Source organism: Theobroma cacao, chromosome 9 (genome assembly GCF_000208745.1).
Source record: "Theobroma cacao cultivar B97-61/B2 chromosome 9, Criollo_cocoa_genome_V2, whole genome shotgun sequence".
NCBI classification, from domain to species: Eukaryota; Viridiplantae; Streptophyta; class Magnoliopsida; order Malvales; family Malvaceae; genus Theobroma; species Theobroma cacao.
In genome coordinates, this window is record NC_030858.1 from 5,373,433 (window position 1) to 5,390,143 (window position 16,711).

Below are 16,711 nucleotides of genomic sequence, written 5' to 3' on the forward strand. Positions count from 1 at the left end.
ACCTAATGGGATAAAACCCGTGTAAAGGAAAAAGAGTGCCCTTTTCAGACATGTCTATGACATTGATCAAGAGTTCTTTCAACCCCTCCAACATAACCAAGCTATTAGATACAGCTCACCTAAATCTTGCAAAACAGTATTTGCTATATTGTGTGGCCTATCTCCAACATTTGTCCAAAAGATTTCACCACTGGTCAATGTCCTCGCATGCTGAGACCAAAATTGTTCATAGTGCTGTGACAAGTAGGAAGAGCCACAATCTATGAATTTGAATCTGAATACACTGGCTCCACTGTGGTGACAATGCAGAATATGCGTGATGGACTAGAATTAAGAACAAGTTATGAGCCAACACTAAATTTCATGTTGCCTCAATGTAATGGTAAAACAAATTACAATTATAAACAAAGTAGAAACTAATGGTACATTTTCGGCTTTGATAACACAAACTATGCATACAAGTGTGGCAGCTTTGAGTAATTTTTGTTAATCAAGTTCTCTGTCAGTCTGTGAATCACCCACAAAACTGAGGATCTGCCCATCAGGTCAGACTGCACTAATAAATTGGCCTTTGAAGATTGTTAACATTTTATTCAGCATCAATCGAAAGCACAAGCGGGGCCAATCTCTCTCTGAGCAAACACGTTCCGAGCCAGAAAATTTACAGGAGATTCTCTTCCTCTTTTGCTTCTTGAATCTCAGTGGATTCACAGGTTATCTTCTAATTCATCCGGCACATGCAACTTCTCAATGGCAGCCTGTTTTAAAATTCAAAAGAGAGCATGGGTGTAAAGAACAAAGATTCATTTCTTCTTTTTTTTTTTTTTTTTGAAAAGCATTGAATATCATTATATAAAGATAATTACAAAAGGAGCAGTTGGGAATCAAAAGATTCATTTCTTCTTAGGAAGAAGCAATAATAAAAATTCCACTTCCAGGTACAAAGTAATGCCTGACTAAAGAGAAGCAAGCCAGCTAGTATAGGAAAAAATTGACAACTACATACAGCTAAATTTTTAACATGATGTGGGTGTCCAAGTCCAAATTAACGTATTCCTAATAGATCTGAAGTTACCATCATGGTGCCTACAGTTCTGTGTGTAGCAAGTTTACAGCATAAAAGATTCAGACCATCACTACGGTCCTTTATTTGTAACAATAGGTCCATATATCTTCTCATCAAAACAATCATGGATTTCTAACAATTGAAGCTGGAAACAAGCCAAAGTGATAACTTTTAAAAAAAAATAAAGAAAGAAAAAGAAAAGATCAAATATAAGCCAATACCTTAATTGTAGCAACATCGGCCGCCGATGGTTTTAAATCCAAAGCAATACCAAAATGAAGCATGGCCTTTTCATGCATGTTACGCCGCTTATAGATTTTACCCATCAAAGCATACACGCTGCTTTCACGAGGGGCATACTCTTTAAGTGCCTCTAGAACTTTTAGAGCATCATCAAATTTCTCCAAGCTCATTAGTATATTAGCCTTTTGATACATGGGAAGAGGGTTTTTTCTGTCTGCTAAAATTGCCCTGTCCATTATCTTGATAGCATCCTCACTTCTCTGTAAAATGATTGTTCACAAAATTTCAAAAGAACTCCTCAAGATGATATTGCTCAAGGCATAATATTATAAACAATACAGAAAGTAGCCCAACCTTTAGGGCATGCATAGCAGTTCCAAGATAAGACATTATAACAGAAGAACGTGGATTTATGTGAAAAGCCATTCCGAAGTGATGCTCTGAAAACTCAAACTTCTCTTGACGGAGAAAGATCATTCCTAGCCCATACCAGGAATTATAATGCCTTGAATCAATCCTAAGGGCATTCTGGTAGCTCTTGATTCCATTCTCAAAATCTTCTAAAGCTACATACCTGCAGGTCAGAATGTAGCAACAGAACTTTAATACACAATTGAAGTTTATAAAAATGAAGGTCCTATTAACATGTTCAAAAAAATGGAGGGAAAAGGTCCATAGAACCATACTCATGACCACAAAGGGTGTGGGCATATGCAAATCTCGAATTCAGTTGCACAGCTCGTTGGAAATTTTTCAAAGCAGTTTCATGGTCTTTCTGCAAGCTGTAGCAGTTTCCCATGGCACACCTGCAAGTTAATCCAAATATAAACAATAGAACAATAATGATTAAGAAATCTTAAAATGGCTTCCCTCTAAACCCTCAAAACTGCTAAAAGTACACACCTACTATTAAACAAGGCAGGCAGGTAGAAATTAATCTTAGGCAAATAAAAGCTTTGAAAAACTCAGGATAGTGAAATTAGTAAGGTTTATAAACTATTCAAGAAAGGAAAGAAGGTCCGCATTCGACTACTTAAACAAAAAATCTGGTAAAGTACCATGATTGAGGAGCTAAGCGGTCGGTTGATATCAGTTCCTGGGCTAAGTAACTCAACTTCATATCTTCCTTCAAATGCTGCAAGAAACACAAAGACAACTTTGAGCAAAAAAATTTACCATAAAAGTAAAGGGAAAAATCAGTACATGTTTGAATGTGACAAGTTCACTTGCTCTAAAATTTTCACAACTGTAAACCAGGTAGATGGCATCCTGATTACAATAGATTAGTTGAGCAAGAATACTCCAAGCAATGTAACATAAGTTTTGAAGGATCAAGGGAACTCACATATAGAACAGTGGAGTAAATATCCATTCCTTCTAAGCTGTAAGGTGACATTCGACGTGCAAGACTAAATGTCCGGTCAGCTTCTAAGTAATCTACCAACTCAAAATGTGCTTTTCCAACCTGCATCATAAACTTTCAGAAAAATATCATATGGTCCATGGAATGCGAAGTTAGTACTAAATATCCTCTCACATACATTCACCCTAGTCCTTACCTCAGTTAACCAACCAAATTTAGTAAAAAAGTTTTAAATCAACCGACATGCAGTGCGTAAAACTATAAATGCTGAGTTAGTAGTAAATTCTCTCTCACATACATTCACCCTAATCCTTACCTCAGTTAACCAACCAAATTTAGTAAAAAAGTTTTAAATCAACGAACATACAGTGCATAAAACTATAACTGCTGAAATAGGGAATGCACGCCTCTTTCTATGAACTCATTAAAAAAAATATTTATATAGGAATGCATGCCTCTTTCTATGAACTTATCAAAAAAAATATTTATATAAGTCAAGACTGCTAGATCAACCTGGCATGAGACAATCTGACATCAACAGAGGAAGAAAACAGAGAAAGTTGTACCAGAAGTATTACCTGGGACAGCACCCAGCTCGTATTATAATGTTTATGTGGAAGTTTCAGATATGTATCCAGTGCATCCTGTCGACAGAAGCATTATCAAGAGAATTGAACCTTGCCCAGGAGATATGAATTCAACTTCTGTTTCTTCAAGGTAACCACAAAACTACCTGACACCTATACAGGCACGAAAGTCTGTAGCCTTCCCCAAGGGTTCTCAAAAGGCCTAATACTTCTGAAGCACCACTTATGATTTTCGAGCTGCTGATAACAACCCCACCAATTGGAACAGTTGCCCCGTCTTGGTCAAGGGATTTAACATCACCAGAAGGGAATGAACTAGAAGTCATATTTGCACGAGAATCATCAAATGCCTCATTCTTAATCCCTATATAAGATCAGAACTCAGTTTTTAAGCATCAGATTAATAGTGACTGTGCAGCTATAAACAGGTAAGTAACTAGGAGTTACTAAGAAGAAGGATTTGCACTTCCATTTATCAGAAGGGAAGTAAGCATTTCAACTCAGTTCAATCCAGTAACTGAGACAATCAGGTTCAAAATGAACTCATTAAAACAAACTAACTTTAAAGTTACTATTGTGCCCATCAATCATAATTCAATAATTAACGATTTCAAATTGCAATGTTCTTGAAAGGAATTATCAAACAAAAGAAAGTAGCATAGCTCACAGAACTGGAGATGAAGAAGAAGATTTATAACCTTCTTCAATATTTTCATTCGCCCAAGATTGTCCCTTACGAACTGTCACAGAACGCAGTGCCACAGAACCAAACTTAGAACTTCCAAGGTATTTAGAAGAGCTATTAGTCCCATTTCCAGCTACTGCTGTGGTATTTGCATTTGTGTTGACCCCAGCATCTCCAGCAAGTCTTGTACTTCGACGGGGACCAGAATCAGAAAATAGCCTCCCAGAAATCTGACCACAAAGGATTAACAAACTACTTCAGGTGGGGGGAAAAGAAGCTTTATACTGTACAACACAAGCAGAAGGATAATACAAATGTACTGGTTCCACTAACTGAACATTGATGTATCAAACTATCAATAGTGCATTAAAGAGAAAGCTAACAACAGTTTGAACAGCTCCATGTATCAATATAAGAAAAGACAATGCCATTCCTACTCAAAAACTTCTCTCAAGAGACAACCATGTGACACAGCCAACTAGCATGATACTGCTAATTTACATAAACAACAGACTACATGTATAGTGAATGTACTTCTATGACTGAAAATAAATGATTCCTGTTTCTGGTAGATTTATAAGATTTTTTTTTTTTTTTATTGTGAAGAACTATGAAAGCAATGGTATACAAACTTACGATTTCACCAAAGCTCTAAACTCCAAGAAGGCATTAAAAAGAAAAAGTAAAAGTTTACCTTTCGTAATTTTCCTTCATCAACAAACTTTCTACGAGGTGCTTGAATGGTAGAGTTCACAACTGACCTTGGAGAACCATCAGTATTAACTGTGTTAAGATTAGGACCATTTGGCTGCACATTTCTACACAAAGGTGGTGGAGCAACTCCTGACAACTAGAAGATACAGAGGAATTCAGACCGGTTACCCTTATTTAGACAGAAAAAGAAAAGTTAAACAAAAAACAGACTAAATAAACTCGATGCATCCACCCTAAACTAAGTAACTAATTAAACAAAACATAGAACTCTAGATACAGTTGTAATTTAGTATTTGCATTTCACGTCATCATACCTGTGAGGCCATTGGTGAAGGAGTATTATAAAATGGCATATTTGAAGGACCACCATTTTGAGGCTGAGAAGCAGCTCCGCTCAGCCCTGCTGTTCCATGATAATTACCAGGGATATCTCTAAGGTTATTGCCTTGTGCGTGTTTCAATTGCCTTGGACTGACATCTTCTGAACCAAAGTTCCGAGAAGAAACCAAATTATAATCCTCATTGGACGTATGCAAGTTTGGGGATGTTACCCCATGATGTAAGTACTGCTTTTGAATGCAAAGAGCAGCTGCTTCACCAAAAACTACAGTTGCTTCTTCGGCAGCACCTAATATGTCGAGACACAAAAAGAAAATAACTTAAATATGAATGTAATGTATGAGAACAAGCACTCTATGGTACTGAGAACAGAATCACGTCGAAAGATAATAAAAATACTGAGTGAATACATGTGAGATCAAGTCAATTAAAAACAATTTGCTGAGCCATTTAAATGATACTATTTATAACACCAACTGCAGTAGCAGACAAACTAAACCTATGAAGTATATTAGTTCACCCATATTAACTCAAAAATTAGCAAGATCAAGGTCAACATATCCGGTCAACCTAGCATGGTAGCATAGCAGTGGAAACATAGAACCATGAGAGTATTCTTTAGACAGACCTAATACACACAACTCCTCGTATGCAGCCCAAAGCAAAGGATCTATAGACAAAGCCAGCCTAAAATGATGAATGGCGCTTTTCCTTCTATCTGTGTACCTGAAAAGAGATGACATCCAACAAAGCAAAATTGAAGATTAAAACTGTTTGAAATTTGAAAAATAGTCCCACCATCCCAGTTATTAAACAAAGGAAAAGTCAAAGCATATAGGATTAGATTCCTCCATTATAAAGGATCATATTAAGATTGCCTATCTCAATCCAGCCAGTAAAGAGATTAAGCAACATTATATAAAAACAAAAAAGAAAGGATAGCATTCAACATAAAATCATAACCATTCCTCACATCTTATCATGCCATATTTGGAGAAATTTCTAGGTAATATCAAAGCAAATTTCCGAAAACAATTGAATGTTGCTTCTCCCTAAATTCTGGTATTATTTCCTGGAGTTAAGGATGAAATAACTCAGCCCAACCTGTAAATAAGGCCAAGAAGATAATGACCAGCTGCACCATTTGGAATCTGCACAAAATGAAACAGGAATTAACAAGATATTGCCAGCACAAGAATCATGTGAAAGACACGGACAACTGAAGGTCAACATCCAACAGCCCACAATAGAAATTTGAAGTATAGGATAACAGAAGTTTCTATCAGACCATGTATCAAATCCCCTATCATTATAAATCCAACCAGAGTTCCTGAAGCATTTTCCTCCTAAAAGAAGTGAGCTTTTAAGGTATAACTGCATGAACTACAGCTTAAAAGAATCATTCCTGAATATGTCTAAATAAAATATCATCTAATACCTCTCCGCCAGGCTCATTAGCAGGACATAACGCAGTTTCAGCTTCATTAAGTAGATCCATCTGAAAGCATGATACCGCAAACAAGTAGCGGGATTGAGCCGTTTGTGTTCCTTCAAATAATTAAAAACCTTATTAATGAGTTGATCATAACAATGACGAAAAGGACTATAATTAAATATACCAAAACAAACTTCAAACACTCAAAACAAGGTATGCATACCCTTTAGAATATGATAGGCAGAGTAAGCTTGATTGTTCTGCAAGTAGCAAGCAGCTAACAACTGCAAATTCGCCTACATTTAACCCAAAAGGTCATATTTCAGCTCACTATATACAGTAAAAGAACCCCATTCTGTAAATTACAAGATTATCGAATTTATGGCCTTTACGTTATTTAATTTATCAAGTTCCACTTCCAAAACCTATATTCTCTTTTTTTAAAATAAAAAAAAAGAGACATTTTAAACCAACTTAAAAGTAACGCATTTTTTAAAAGTTTCTAAATTTAAATTGAAATTGAAGAAAAAACCCAAATCAGAAATGCTGTTAACTAAACACTGAAACCAATAAAATTCTTGGAAAAAAATTTAAAAACCAATTCATCGCTAACGAATGATTGAAGCAACGCGCACAGTCGATCTTGAAAATCCAACGAACAGTTTTTTACCTTTATGCTGAGAAACAATTTTTAGAAACCCGGGAAGAGTTAAAATTATTAAAGACTTGAAAAGATTAAAAGTTTCTTCTTCTTTTTTTTCACCAACCGAAAAAAATTAAAAAAAAAAGAAAAAGAAAAATTCAAAAAAGATTTTTCTTTTTTTGGCTGAGTGAGTGAGTGAGGGGGTAGAAATCGAGTTACCTCGGAAGGGAACTCAGCACAGAGGCGTTCGCAAAGGAAAATGGCGTTTCTGAACATGAAATGGCGGAGACTGTTTTGAACACAGTCTGTGAGTATCGCTTCCATGGTTTTCCTATTTTGGTTAGATTGAGAGAGAAACAAAAGGAAAGAGAAAAGAGAGGGGTTTTCTGGTTTTTTTGGGGGTTTCTGTAGGTTTCAAAATGAGGTGGCACGTGTTTTCTCCACTTTCAAATTCTTCTCCCACGTGACACTGTTTTGGGTAATCATCAGCTGCTACACCGAAAACAAATTTCCTTCAGTTATTTTTTCAAATCAAATGATTCGCATTTCCTGCTTTAATTTAGAATCTGATATCAAGAAATCAAATTCTAAGATTTCATCTCATCCTTCTACAATTACCACGTACATCAAGAAAAATTACCAATAATTAGTCGCGTAATGTCATTAAGAAATCATTACCTAATCATTTATATTTGGATCATTAATTAATGTCATTAAATACTACTAATGAATTACTACTTGTTTCTTTCTTTTTCATTTCATCATCCTATAAATACAACCACTTCAAGCTAATCCCTGCATCCGACACGTGATTGATTTATGTCAAATTTCAAATGCCATGCGTATTTAAGTAATGTAAACTATTAGGTGTTGTTTGATAAATTGAAAACAATTAAGCACTGAGTTTTTAATTTTTAATAATTTAAATACTAAATTTATTATATAAAAATCGTTTGGTGTTAGTGAAAATTAAATATTAAGTAGATTTCTTAATGAATTTTTTGTAATTGAAAACTATGACTTTTTTTATTACTTTGTATTGATAATAATTAAAACGACCAAAAAAAAGTTAAAAAAGAAAGAATATAAAATTAATGTAATTAAATAACTATTTTTCTTAAAGACAATTGACTTCATGCAGTAAATAATTTTTATCTACTTAAGATTTTCAACACTAATTCAGTAAAAATCCACCATTAAGTGATTTCTAGTATCAAACATATTGAAAAAATTAAATATGAAAATATTATGGTTCATCAAATATACCTTTCATCTCTGACTCTAATCAATGGAGGAAAGAAAAAATAATTAAGCAAAGTTCTTTTACTATACAAAAATTCATTGAAAAATCATTAAGCAAAGTTCTCCCTTCTCTATATACAAATTCACTGGAAAGATGAAATACCATGAATATCAGGCCCTAAACTTCGTAGTAGAAGGAACTATCAAAAAAGAACTTTAACAAGACAAAGACCACAATAATGTATTAGAAAAATTTAGAAGTAATTTAAAGAATTAATGGTTGTCATGATTATTGGCCACTGGTACAAATCAAACTCAATCTAAACTTGTTGCCAAGCTGTAACCAGGAGTCTTGGCAAGTTTCCTCTGCTTCATGATCCCTCTAACCTTCTCAACCTCTTCCCACAGACCATTGCTAGCATAAATATTAGACAGTACAACATAAACCCCATCATTCCAAGGTTCCAATTCTTGCAAATGCTTAGCCACCCACTCTCCCGTCTCAACATTCCCAAATTTCTCACAGGCACCCATCAAACACCCCCATATCACCACATTTGCCTTCATTGGCATCTCCTCCACCATCTTCCTGGCTTCCTCGAGCAACCCGGCTCGACCAAGCAAATCAACCATGCAGCCATAATGCTGCAAGGTTGGCCTTATCCCATAACCATTCTTCATCATATCAAAGTAAAATTTCCCTTTCTCCACCTTCCCACCGTGCACGCAAGCGCTCAACACCCCAACGAAGGTTACATGGTTAGGCCTCACCCCAACCTCTCTCATGCAAAGAAAACAATCAAGCGCTTTCTCAACATGACCATGCATTGCATAGCCAACAATCATGGACGTCCAAGAAGAAACATTCTTTTCCTCCATCCTTGAAAAAACTAAATATGCTAAATCCATCTGACCACACTTCCCATACATATCAATGACCGAATTCATCATCAAAATGTCCGATTTTCCCGAACTTTTGGCTTGAAAAACACACTTATGTAACTGAAGAGCCAACTCCAAATCGCCTAAACTACCGCAGGACGATGTCACACTAACCATAGTCACATCATCAGGCAGAAACCCACATTTTTTAAGCTCCAAAAACATATCTATCGCTTCTTTAGCACGCCCACTTTGGGAAAACCCTCCTATGATAGCATTCCAAGAACCCAATTTCCTATTCGGATTTTCATCGAACACTTTCCTCGCATTCTCAAATTCTCCCGCCTTTGAATAAACGTTGATAAAACCGCTCTCACAATACTGATTTAGCTCTAGGCCAATCTTTATAGCGATGGAGTGAAGCTGGCGGCCGACGTTAAGAGCGAAGCATTGACACGTGGCCTTTAAGATAATGGGGAGAGTGTAACAATCGGGGAGAAGCCCAGCTTTAGACATAGCAATGTAAACGTAAAGAGCTTTAATGGGAGCATTTAGTCTGGTGTAGGATCGGATAATGTTGTTCCAATGAAACGCCGCCGGGTACAGTTCGAGAACGCGCGTTCTCGTGATGTGGGCATAAACTTGATCCAGTTGGAGTACGTTGGTGCAGTTTGACAATAGATTGGGCAAGGTTTTGGCTGGGTCTTCTGCGTTTGGATATGGAAATGATGAGTAAGTTTCAGAAATGGAAGATAGGGGAGTCGAGGCGAGATTGTGATTGAGATGGGAAACAGTGGTCAGGTGTTTGGGAGTCGGCGTTCTAGGAACCAGAAGTTGGAAGCGCAATGAGTTCATACGTAGGATAGGAGATTGGGATTCAGTTGCAGTTGTACTCTGGCAGAAAACACGAGAGAACAAGTCTGTTTCTAGTTTTTCTTGCCTGCCTGAAAACTGTGAAAACTGGGCCTTGTAGAGTCAAACGAATCAATTCGAATACTGAGAAATGAGAATGCTGCTCTTGGAGTCTGCAATGCACTTGAGCTTGGTGGATGCCCGAACTGCTAAACTGTTTTTAGTTATTTATTTATTTATTTATTTGAGGAAATAGATTGGAATTCAATTTTTATTTTAATATAAACACATGCACTTATTATTTAATTAAATATACTAAATCATATAAAGACATCTCATAAACATTTAAAGATAAAAATATTTTAAAATTATAAATTATTTATTTTCAAAATTCTCAATTTTCAAATATATTTATTAATGAAATTACAATATTTGATTTACTATGCATGCATAAACATTATATACTAATAATATATCAAATATAAATTTTTTAATTTAATATTAATACACGATCAAATCTATGAACTTTATATATATGGGTTTTAGATTTTAAGGCCCATTTTATTAAATTCTGTCTATAATACAAAATCTTACTAAGAGAATGTAACAGTATAATGTTTTAATTTGTACTACTATGGTTTTAAGATGCAAAATAAAAATATATATTGTTAAGATAATTATATATATTATTTAATTAAAGTTATAATATAATATTTTTTTTTATAATTGGAAGATGAGGGATTCGAATTCTGCTCTTTAAGTAAGAAGATTATACATCAACCAATTAGCCAAATGCTCGGGTGCAAGTTATAATATAACAATATTACTTAATTAAACTATAATATATTGTTAAGAGTTATATTACAATATTGTTACTTAGTTAGAGTTAAACTGTGAATAAGATTAAAAATATATATAGATATAGATATATTTATGTAACATTCATAGATTAAATTGTTAATTAAGATTTATCAATACATAATTTATAATTTTATATAATACAATACTTTCTCTTCTTTTAACATTTGGATTTAAGAAAATTGGATTTATGCCCATTTATATAGTGAGTTGATTAGATGCATCAAACAAAATTCAAAAGTCCAATTCCTTGACACGAGTTCCGAGTTAGTTTTTAAAATTCTCCTTGTATCCACAAGTGCATATGAATCTCAAAAGATGATATTTATTCATGATTAAGTATAACTTAATAATAATTTTATTAAGTATAACTTAATAACTTAATAATACTTAATAAATTAATAATAAAAAAAGTATAACTTAATAATAGTTGCATGTCATCTTAAGTCAATTTATTAAATTTAAATGTGAGTTCCTATTTGGTAAGAAAGATGGAATGGGGAAATGAAGGAAAAAGTTTTAATCTAAAGGTTGTATTACAATATAACAATAACATAATCATTAGATTAAAAGAATTTTGAAATTAAAGATAACTTTATCACTATGCTATGAATTAATATTAACTTTGACCACTACATTTCAATTTTAGTTAAATTTTTATCACCGTACTTTTTTTTTTTGTTAGCTTTTTTAACATAAATAACAAAATTAATATAAATTTTATATTTACATTAAGAAAATATTTTTTGAAATATTATAATTTCATTATTTTTATTAAAAAATCAACAAAATTAAAAGAAAAGTGACTAATATTACCATTTCCATTAACAGAATATTTTGTAAAATATTTTAAATCCATTACTTTTGTTTAAAATTCAATGAAATAAAAAGTACAGTGGTAAAATTCAATAAAATTAAAACATAATAACAAAATTTAATATTGAATTATTGTCACCTTAACCACAAAAAATTTATATTATTTCTCTTTTTTATCCTTCGGACCAAACAAAGATTACCTCATGAAAACCCTTATAGTTCTCTTACTGTTCTCCCAATTCAATTTGGTAATAACCAAAACTAAAATAGAATAATAATAATTTAGCCATCAACCTTTTAAAAAATAAAAAATTGTGAAAAATGACCTTCATAAAAAGGTGACTTAAAAAATGACCGTATCTATAATTTTAACTGTTTTTAGCCAGTTTTTGGTATGACTTGATAATAATACTTTTTAAACAATTTCAGACAAATTAAAATAGTTTCAGTTTTCTCCCTCCCGCCATCCAGATAAAAATTTCAAAATTAAATCTCGATTTCTCTCTCTACTCAAATATATCTATTTCGTCATCCAATTCGCAAATATGACATCAAGTTATTTCTTATTTTGTTTTATTATTTTGGACGGTGGATCTTGGGGTTCTTAAGGACAATGAACATCGATTTTGCTATTTGCATGCAGCGATTTTGCTCAGGGAGAAAAAACAGCTAAAGCATATTTGATGGGTTTTATAGTAGTTCACGGTTTTGTTGTGTCTGAGATTGGGATGATTGTTAAGCATGTTTGCTATTGATTTTGATTTTTTTTTATAAGATTTTGAGTTAAAATTGTTCAGGGAATATTTTGTAAATAGGGTATATTTTGTTTTTGTATAAGGGGAGTGAGCAAGACCTCTCGATAAGGATATATTTTCTTTTGTTTTGGAGGATTATAGAGTTTTGTAACCTATTTTTTATGAAATGCACAATTTTATGGTTTAGCAAAAAAAAAATATGTATTTTAGGTTTTTGAGTTTGTTGATTTATTCATAGAACCCCAAAATTGAGTTTACTAGTTTATAGGTATTGCGTGACTTAATCACCGTGTGACTAGTTTTTAGTCATTACGTGATTAGTTTTAGGCATTACGTAGCTAGTTTTTATAGATTGCATGATTGATTTTTAAGCAATGCCTAAGTCACACAATGCCTTACAAACTAGTCACGCAATATCTTACTAACAAGTCACGTAATGCCTTACTAACAAGTCACGCAATACCTATCAACTAATCATGCAATGCCTTATCAGAAACTAGTCACGCAATGTCTTATCAGAAACTAGTCACGCAATACCTTATTAAAAATTAGTCACGCAATGCCCAAAGTCAGTCACGCAATGCCTATTTACAAGTCACACAATACCTTATCAGAAACTAGTAACGCAATATCTTATAAAAAATCAGTCACGTAATGTCCAAAGTCAGTTACACAATGTTTAAAAACTAATCACATAATTCTCAAAAATCACAAAAACTACTGAATTCCATTTAACAAGATCAACAACTTCAAACGATACTCCATATTCAATTTAACAACATAATTAACAAATATGAATGCTTAAAATGTTCAAAAAATTTTCTTCATATATAAAAAATCACTCATAAAATGTTTAAAAATACTCAAAACGCTCACAGATTTTCTTCGTGTATAAAAAACTACTCAAAAATATTCAAAATGCTTAAACGTTTTTCTTTCTGATAAGAAATACTTCAGAGATAAATAGTCTGGTGAGGAAAGCTCAAAAAATATGAGTCAATTTGAGGCGCAAGCCTAAACATACTTGATCCGTTAATAGGTTTCGGATTGAGGTGCAGAGCCTAGCAAATGGGTCAATTTCATTAAAGACAATTTTGTCTAATTTTTTTTTCTTTTGACTAAAAATAGATAAAATTATAAAAAAAATTATTCTTAAAAACGTCTTATGTCTCATATCCATTTATGAAAAGCACTCTTTAAAAAACGTGTAATTAAGCCGTCAATTTTATGTTCAATAATCAACAAGCTATGAAGAATGGGCTAGGCCCAAATACAAATTCCTTTCAATAATTAGAATGGGCTAGGCCCAAACGCAAATTCCTTTCGTTTTAGAGTGGCTTTTATGCCAACGACACCGTTCCACGGGCACCAAAAAAACATAAACTACGTGTCGTTTCTCTTGCATAATATTCAGTTTGAAACCATCGGGTGAACACAAAAACCAGAAACCAAAAAATATTCCGCTGCACGACCGTCGGCAGAAGCTCCTCCCATCTACAAACGCCGAAAAAGATGCAAGACCAAACCGAAGCATCGACGGAAACCAACCCGGACCAAGATGATCAAACGGTGGAGATTGATTTATCATCCACCACCACTCTCGATCTCACCAGCTTCCAGCTCCACGATCTCGACTCCGTGGAATTGCCCCCAAACCTCACCGAGTTGGACCTGACAGCGAACCGCTTATCGAGCTTGGACCCTCGGATTGCGAATCTCATTTACCTTAAAAAGCTCTCTTTTCGACAAAACCTCATCGACGATGCTGCTATCGAGCCGATCTCTCGCTGGGTCTCGTTATCTGGTCTTGAGGTAATCCTATTTTTTTCTTTGGCTCCCTTAAACGTTTCGCTCGTTCTAGTTATCTCGCACCTTTAATTATTTACTTCTGGTTATTGCTTTACTGTACTTGTTTTATACTAAAAAAGAAATGCGTGTAGATATGAATGTAAACAGTATTTCTGGATAATTAAAATTAAGAATTTATTTTTTTAAACTAATAGGATGAATAAGTTTACGTTTGTATGAACTAATTATGCTCGTGTGCTATATTTTAACTAATTACTTATTTTTAATCAAATATTCGCAAATTTTTCTTTTCACTTTTTTGCTTTAGTTGTTAGCTTTTTTTGAAAAGGTGAAAAGCAAATTAAACAAAAAAAGAATTAACAATCAGAGCCTTAATTATTTTATCAAGTAAGCAAAAAATTTCTAGTGTTTTCTTTTCTTGTTTTGTCTTTCCTTTTCCTGTTATGCAATGTTGATTATTGCTAGAATTATGAAGAAGCGTGGGGTCCTTTATTTATTTATTTTTTTGCTCACAGGAGTTGGTACTTAGGGATAATAAACTAATGAAAATACCAGATGCCAGCATATTCAAGAAGCTCTTGGTTTTTGATGTTTCTTTCAATGAAATCACTTCATTGCACGGATTGTCCAAGGCCTCCAGCACACTCAAGGAGCTATATGTCTCCAAAAATGAAGTTACTAAGATGGAGGAGATTGACCACTTGCATGAGTTGCAAATTCTTGAACTTGGTTCCAACAGATTACGGGTTAGTTCTCAAATTGCTTGAATAATCTTGCTTACATAACAAGCTACAGGAACACATTTGACTTAAGCTTTTTCTCAGTTTTTGTTTCAATGTTGGAGTAATTTGTCTACACCTTTGACTCAAGTATAAAACTGGTGAGTTGTCTTATTAGTAATTTTTTGAGCATAATCTAAGAGTGCTTCATTGGTATCTCAGGTAATGGAAAATTTGCAAAATTTCACAAACTTACAGGAGCTGTGGCTAGGAAGGAATCGAATCAAAGTCATAAACCTTTGTGGGCTCACATGCATTAAGAAGATTAGCTTGCAAAGTAATCGATTAACTTCTATGATAGGATTGGAGGTATGGCACTTTTAAAAATGCTTTTCTTTTTGCTGCTCTGACAAAATTTTTATTTTCCATAATATTTGTTGAATGAATTTTTTCTTTGGATCTTTTGTTTTCAAGGAATGCGTTGCCTTAGAAGAATTGTACTTGAGCCACAATGGTATCTCAAAAATGAAAGGCCTATCTATGTTGGTCAACCTCCGAGTATTAGATGTTTCATCAAATAAGCTAATATCGGTAGATGACATTCAAAACTTGACAAGGTATCGTGCTTTACTCTTTCCCTCCCTGGGGATTTTATCCTATCTTCAGTTGTTGACTAACTTTGCCTGCAGATTGGAAGACTTATGGCTCAATGATAACCAAATAGAATCACTTGAAAACATAGCTGAGGCTGTTTCTGGTTCAAGAGAAAAGCTCACTACTATCTACCTTGAAAACAATCCATGTGTATGTTATCTGCAACTTGAGCACTTAAAAGTGTTTAGAATTTTGTTGTTTTCTTATGAATGCTTATTGATCCCAAATGATTTGCTATGGCTGATTGGTTGAGTATCTTGACTGTTTATGGTTTCTATCTGGTTCTCATCATAGTTGGACCGGTATTCACTCTATACTTTTTGCTATGGAGCTCCATTTTTTTGTCATTTTCTCCTGATTTAATACATGTTCCCTTCTCTCCAATATTATTTTCCTTAATTAATTTTCAATGAAGATGCTGAGTCTGTCGTTTGGTGCTCACCATTAGATCACATCGATCTAAATTTGTTGTGACATAGTTCAACCACCCTAGATTCAGTTAAATGAAGTCCTTTTGTCCAAATCATCCTTCTTTGGCTGATTTCATTCAATTTAGCTATAGTATTATCTATATTAATGCCTTGTACTTTCACAATTGCTGATTAATGGTTGAAAATTCATAATCTTGAACTCTTTCAACTTAATGTTCTTTTCTCTCTTAACCTTTGTATATATGATTTGCAGGCAAAGTCTCCAAATTACTCTGCTACCCTGAGACAAATTTTTCCCAATATTGAGCAAATTGATTCTGACGTATTCGCGTAGAAGTTGTAATAGATTATTTTATACGCAGTTTGCTGAGTCTGCATATTTTACTATAGAAAAACAGGGTTCCAAAAGGGTTCTGAAAAGGGTGGGATGTTGGTTAAATGCATTGTTAATCATTGTTTGGACACTCTTTATTTCTTGTAACTGTTTTTCACGTTGCAATATCTTGCAAATAGGAACAATGCTTGTCCCTCTTTTTGTTTATATATGTTGTTAGCAGAAAACATTTTTGCTGAACGCTATTAGCCACCTTTTTGGACAGCATCTCCTAAGGCGTGAAG

The 16,711-nt window shown here is 33.8% G+C and overlaps 3 protein-coding genes across 3 annotated transcripts; 1 reads left to right on the top strand and 2 right to left on the bottom strand.

The window, feature by feature from the left end:
• LOC18588529 (cell division cycle protein 27 homolog B) lies at window positions 241-7,446 on the bottom strand. The gene is made up of 16 exons (XM_018128244.1): window positions 7,295-7,446; window positions 6,656-6,728; window positions 6,436-6,545; window positions 6,102-6,148; window positions 5,626-5,723; window positions 4,973-5,286; window positions 4,639-4,794; window positions 3,958-4,174; window positions 3,406-3,623; window positions 3,251-3,316; window positions 2,655-2,774; window positions 2,368-2,444; window positions 1,996-2,115; window positions 1,664-1,883; window positions 1,288-1,569; window positions 241-758 (listed from the first exon to the last, which is right to left on the bottom strand). The coding sequence occupies exons 1-16, from the start codon at window positions 7,397-7,399 to the stop codon at window positions 708-710; spliced, it is 2,274 nt and encodes a 757-aa protein (XP_017983733.1). The 5' UTR covers window positions 7,400-7,446; the 3' UTR covers window positions 241-707.
• LOC108663185 (pentatricopeptide repeat-containing protein At1g77170) lies at window positions 8,392-10,266 on the bottom strand. The gene has a single exon (XM_018126713.1). It carries the CDS (start codon window positions 10,052-10,054, stop codon window positions 8,633-8,635), a length of 1,422 nt encoding a protein of 473 aa, XP_017982202.1. The 5' UTR covers window positions 10,055-10,266; the 3' UTR covers window positions 8,392-8,632.
• Window positions 13,879-16,694, top strand: LOC108663164 (protein phosphatase 1 regulatory subunit pprA). Its single transcript, XM_018126490.1, has 6 exons — window positions 13,879-14,292; window positions 14,805-15,035; window positions 15,231-15,377; window positions 15,483-15,625; window positions 15,698-15,812; window positions 16,347-16,694. Exons 1-6 carry the CDS (start codon window positions 13,993-13,995, stop codon window positions 16,425-16,427), a joined length of 1,017 nt encoding a protein of 338 aa, XP_017981979.1. The 5' UTR covers window positions 13,879-13,992; the 3' UTR covers window positions 16,428-16,694.

Excerpts from the sequence above, each read along its gene's own strand:
- LOC108663185 (XM_018126713.1), bottom strand. The coding sequence starts at position 10,054 with ATGAACTCATTGCGCTTCCAACTTCTGGTTCCTAGAACGCCGACTCCC.
- LOC108663164 (XM_018126490.1), top strand. The coding sequence starts at position 13,993 with ATGCAAGACCAAACCGAAGCATCGACGGAAACCAACCCGGACCAAGAT. Across the intron at positions 14,293-14,804 it reads TCTCGTTATCTGGTCTTGAG|GAGTTGGTACTTAGGGATAA; the intron begins GTAATCCTATTT and ends TTTTGCTCACAG. Across the intron at positions 15,036-15,230 it reads TTGGTTCCAACAGATTACGG|GTAATGGAAAATTTGCAAAA; the intron begins GTTAGTTCTCAA and ends TTGGTATCTCAG.
- LOC18588529 (XM_018128244.1), bottom strand. The coding sequence starts at position 7,399 with ATGGAAGCGATACTCACAGACTGTGTTCAAAACAGTCTCCGCCATTTC. Across the intron at positions 6,149-6,435 it reads CTAATGAGCCTGGCGGAGAG|ATTCCAAATGGTGCAGCTGG; the intron begins GTATTAGATGAT and ends CATTTTGTGCAG. Across the intron at positions 2,116-2,367 it reads CGCTTAGCTCCTCAATCATG|GTGTGCCATGGGAAACTGCT; the intron begins GTACTTTACCAG and ends ATTAACTTGCAG.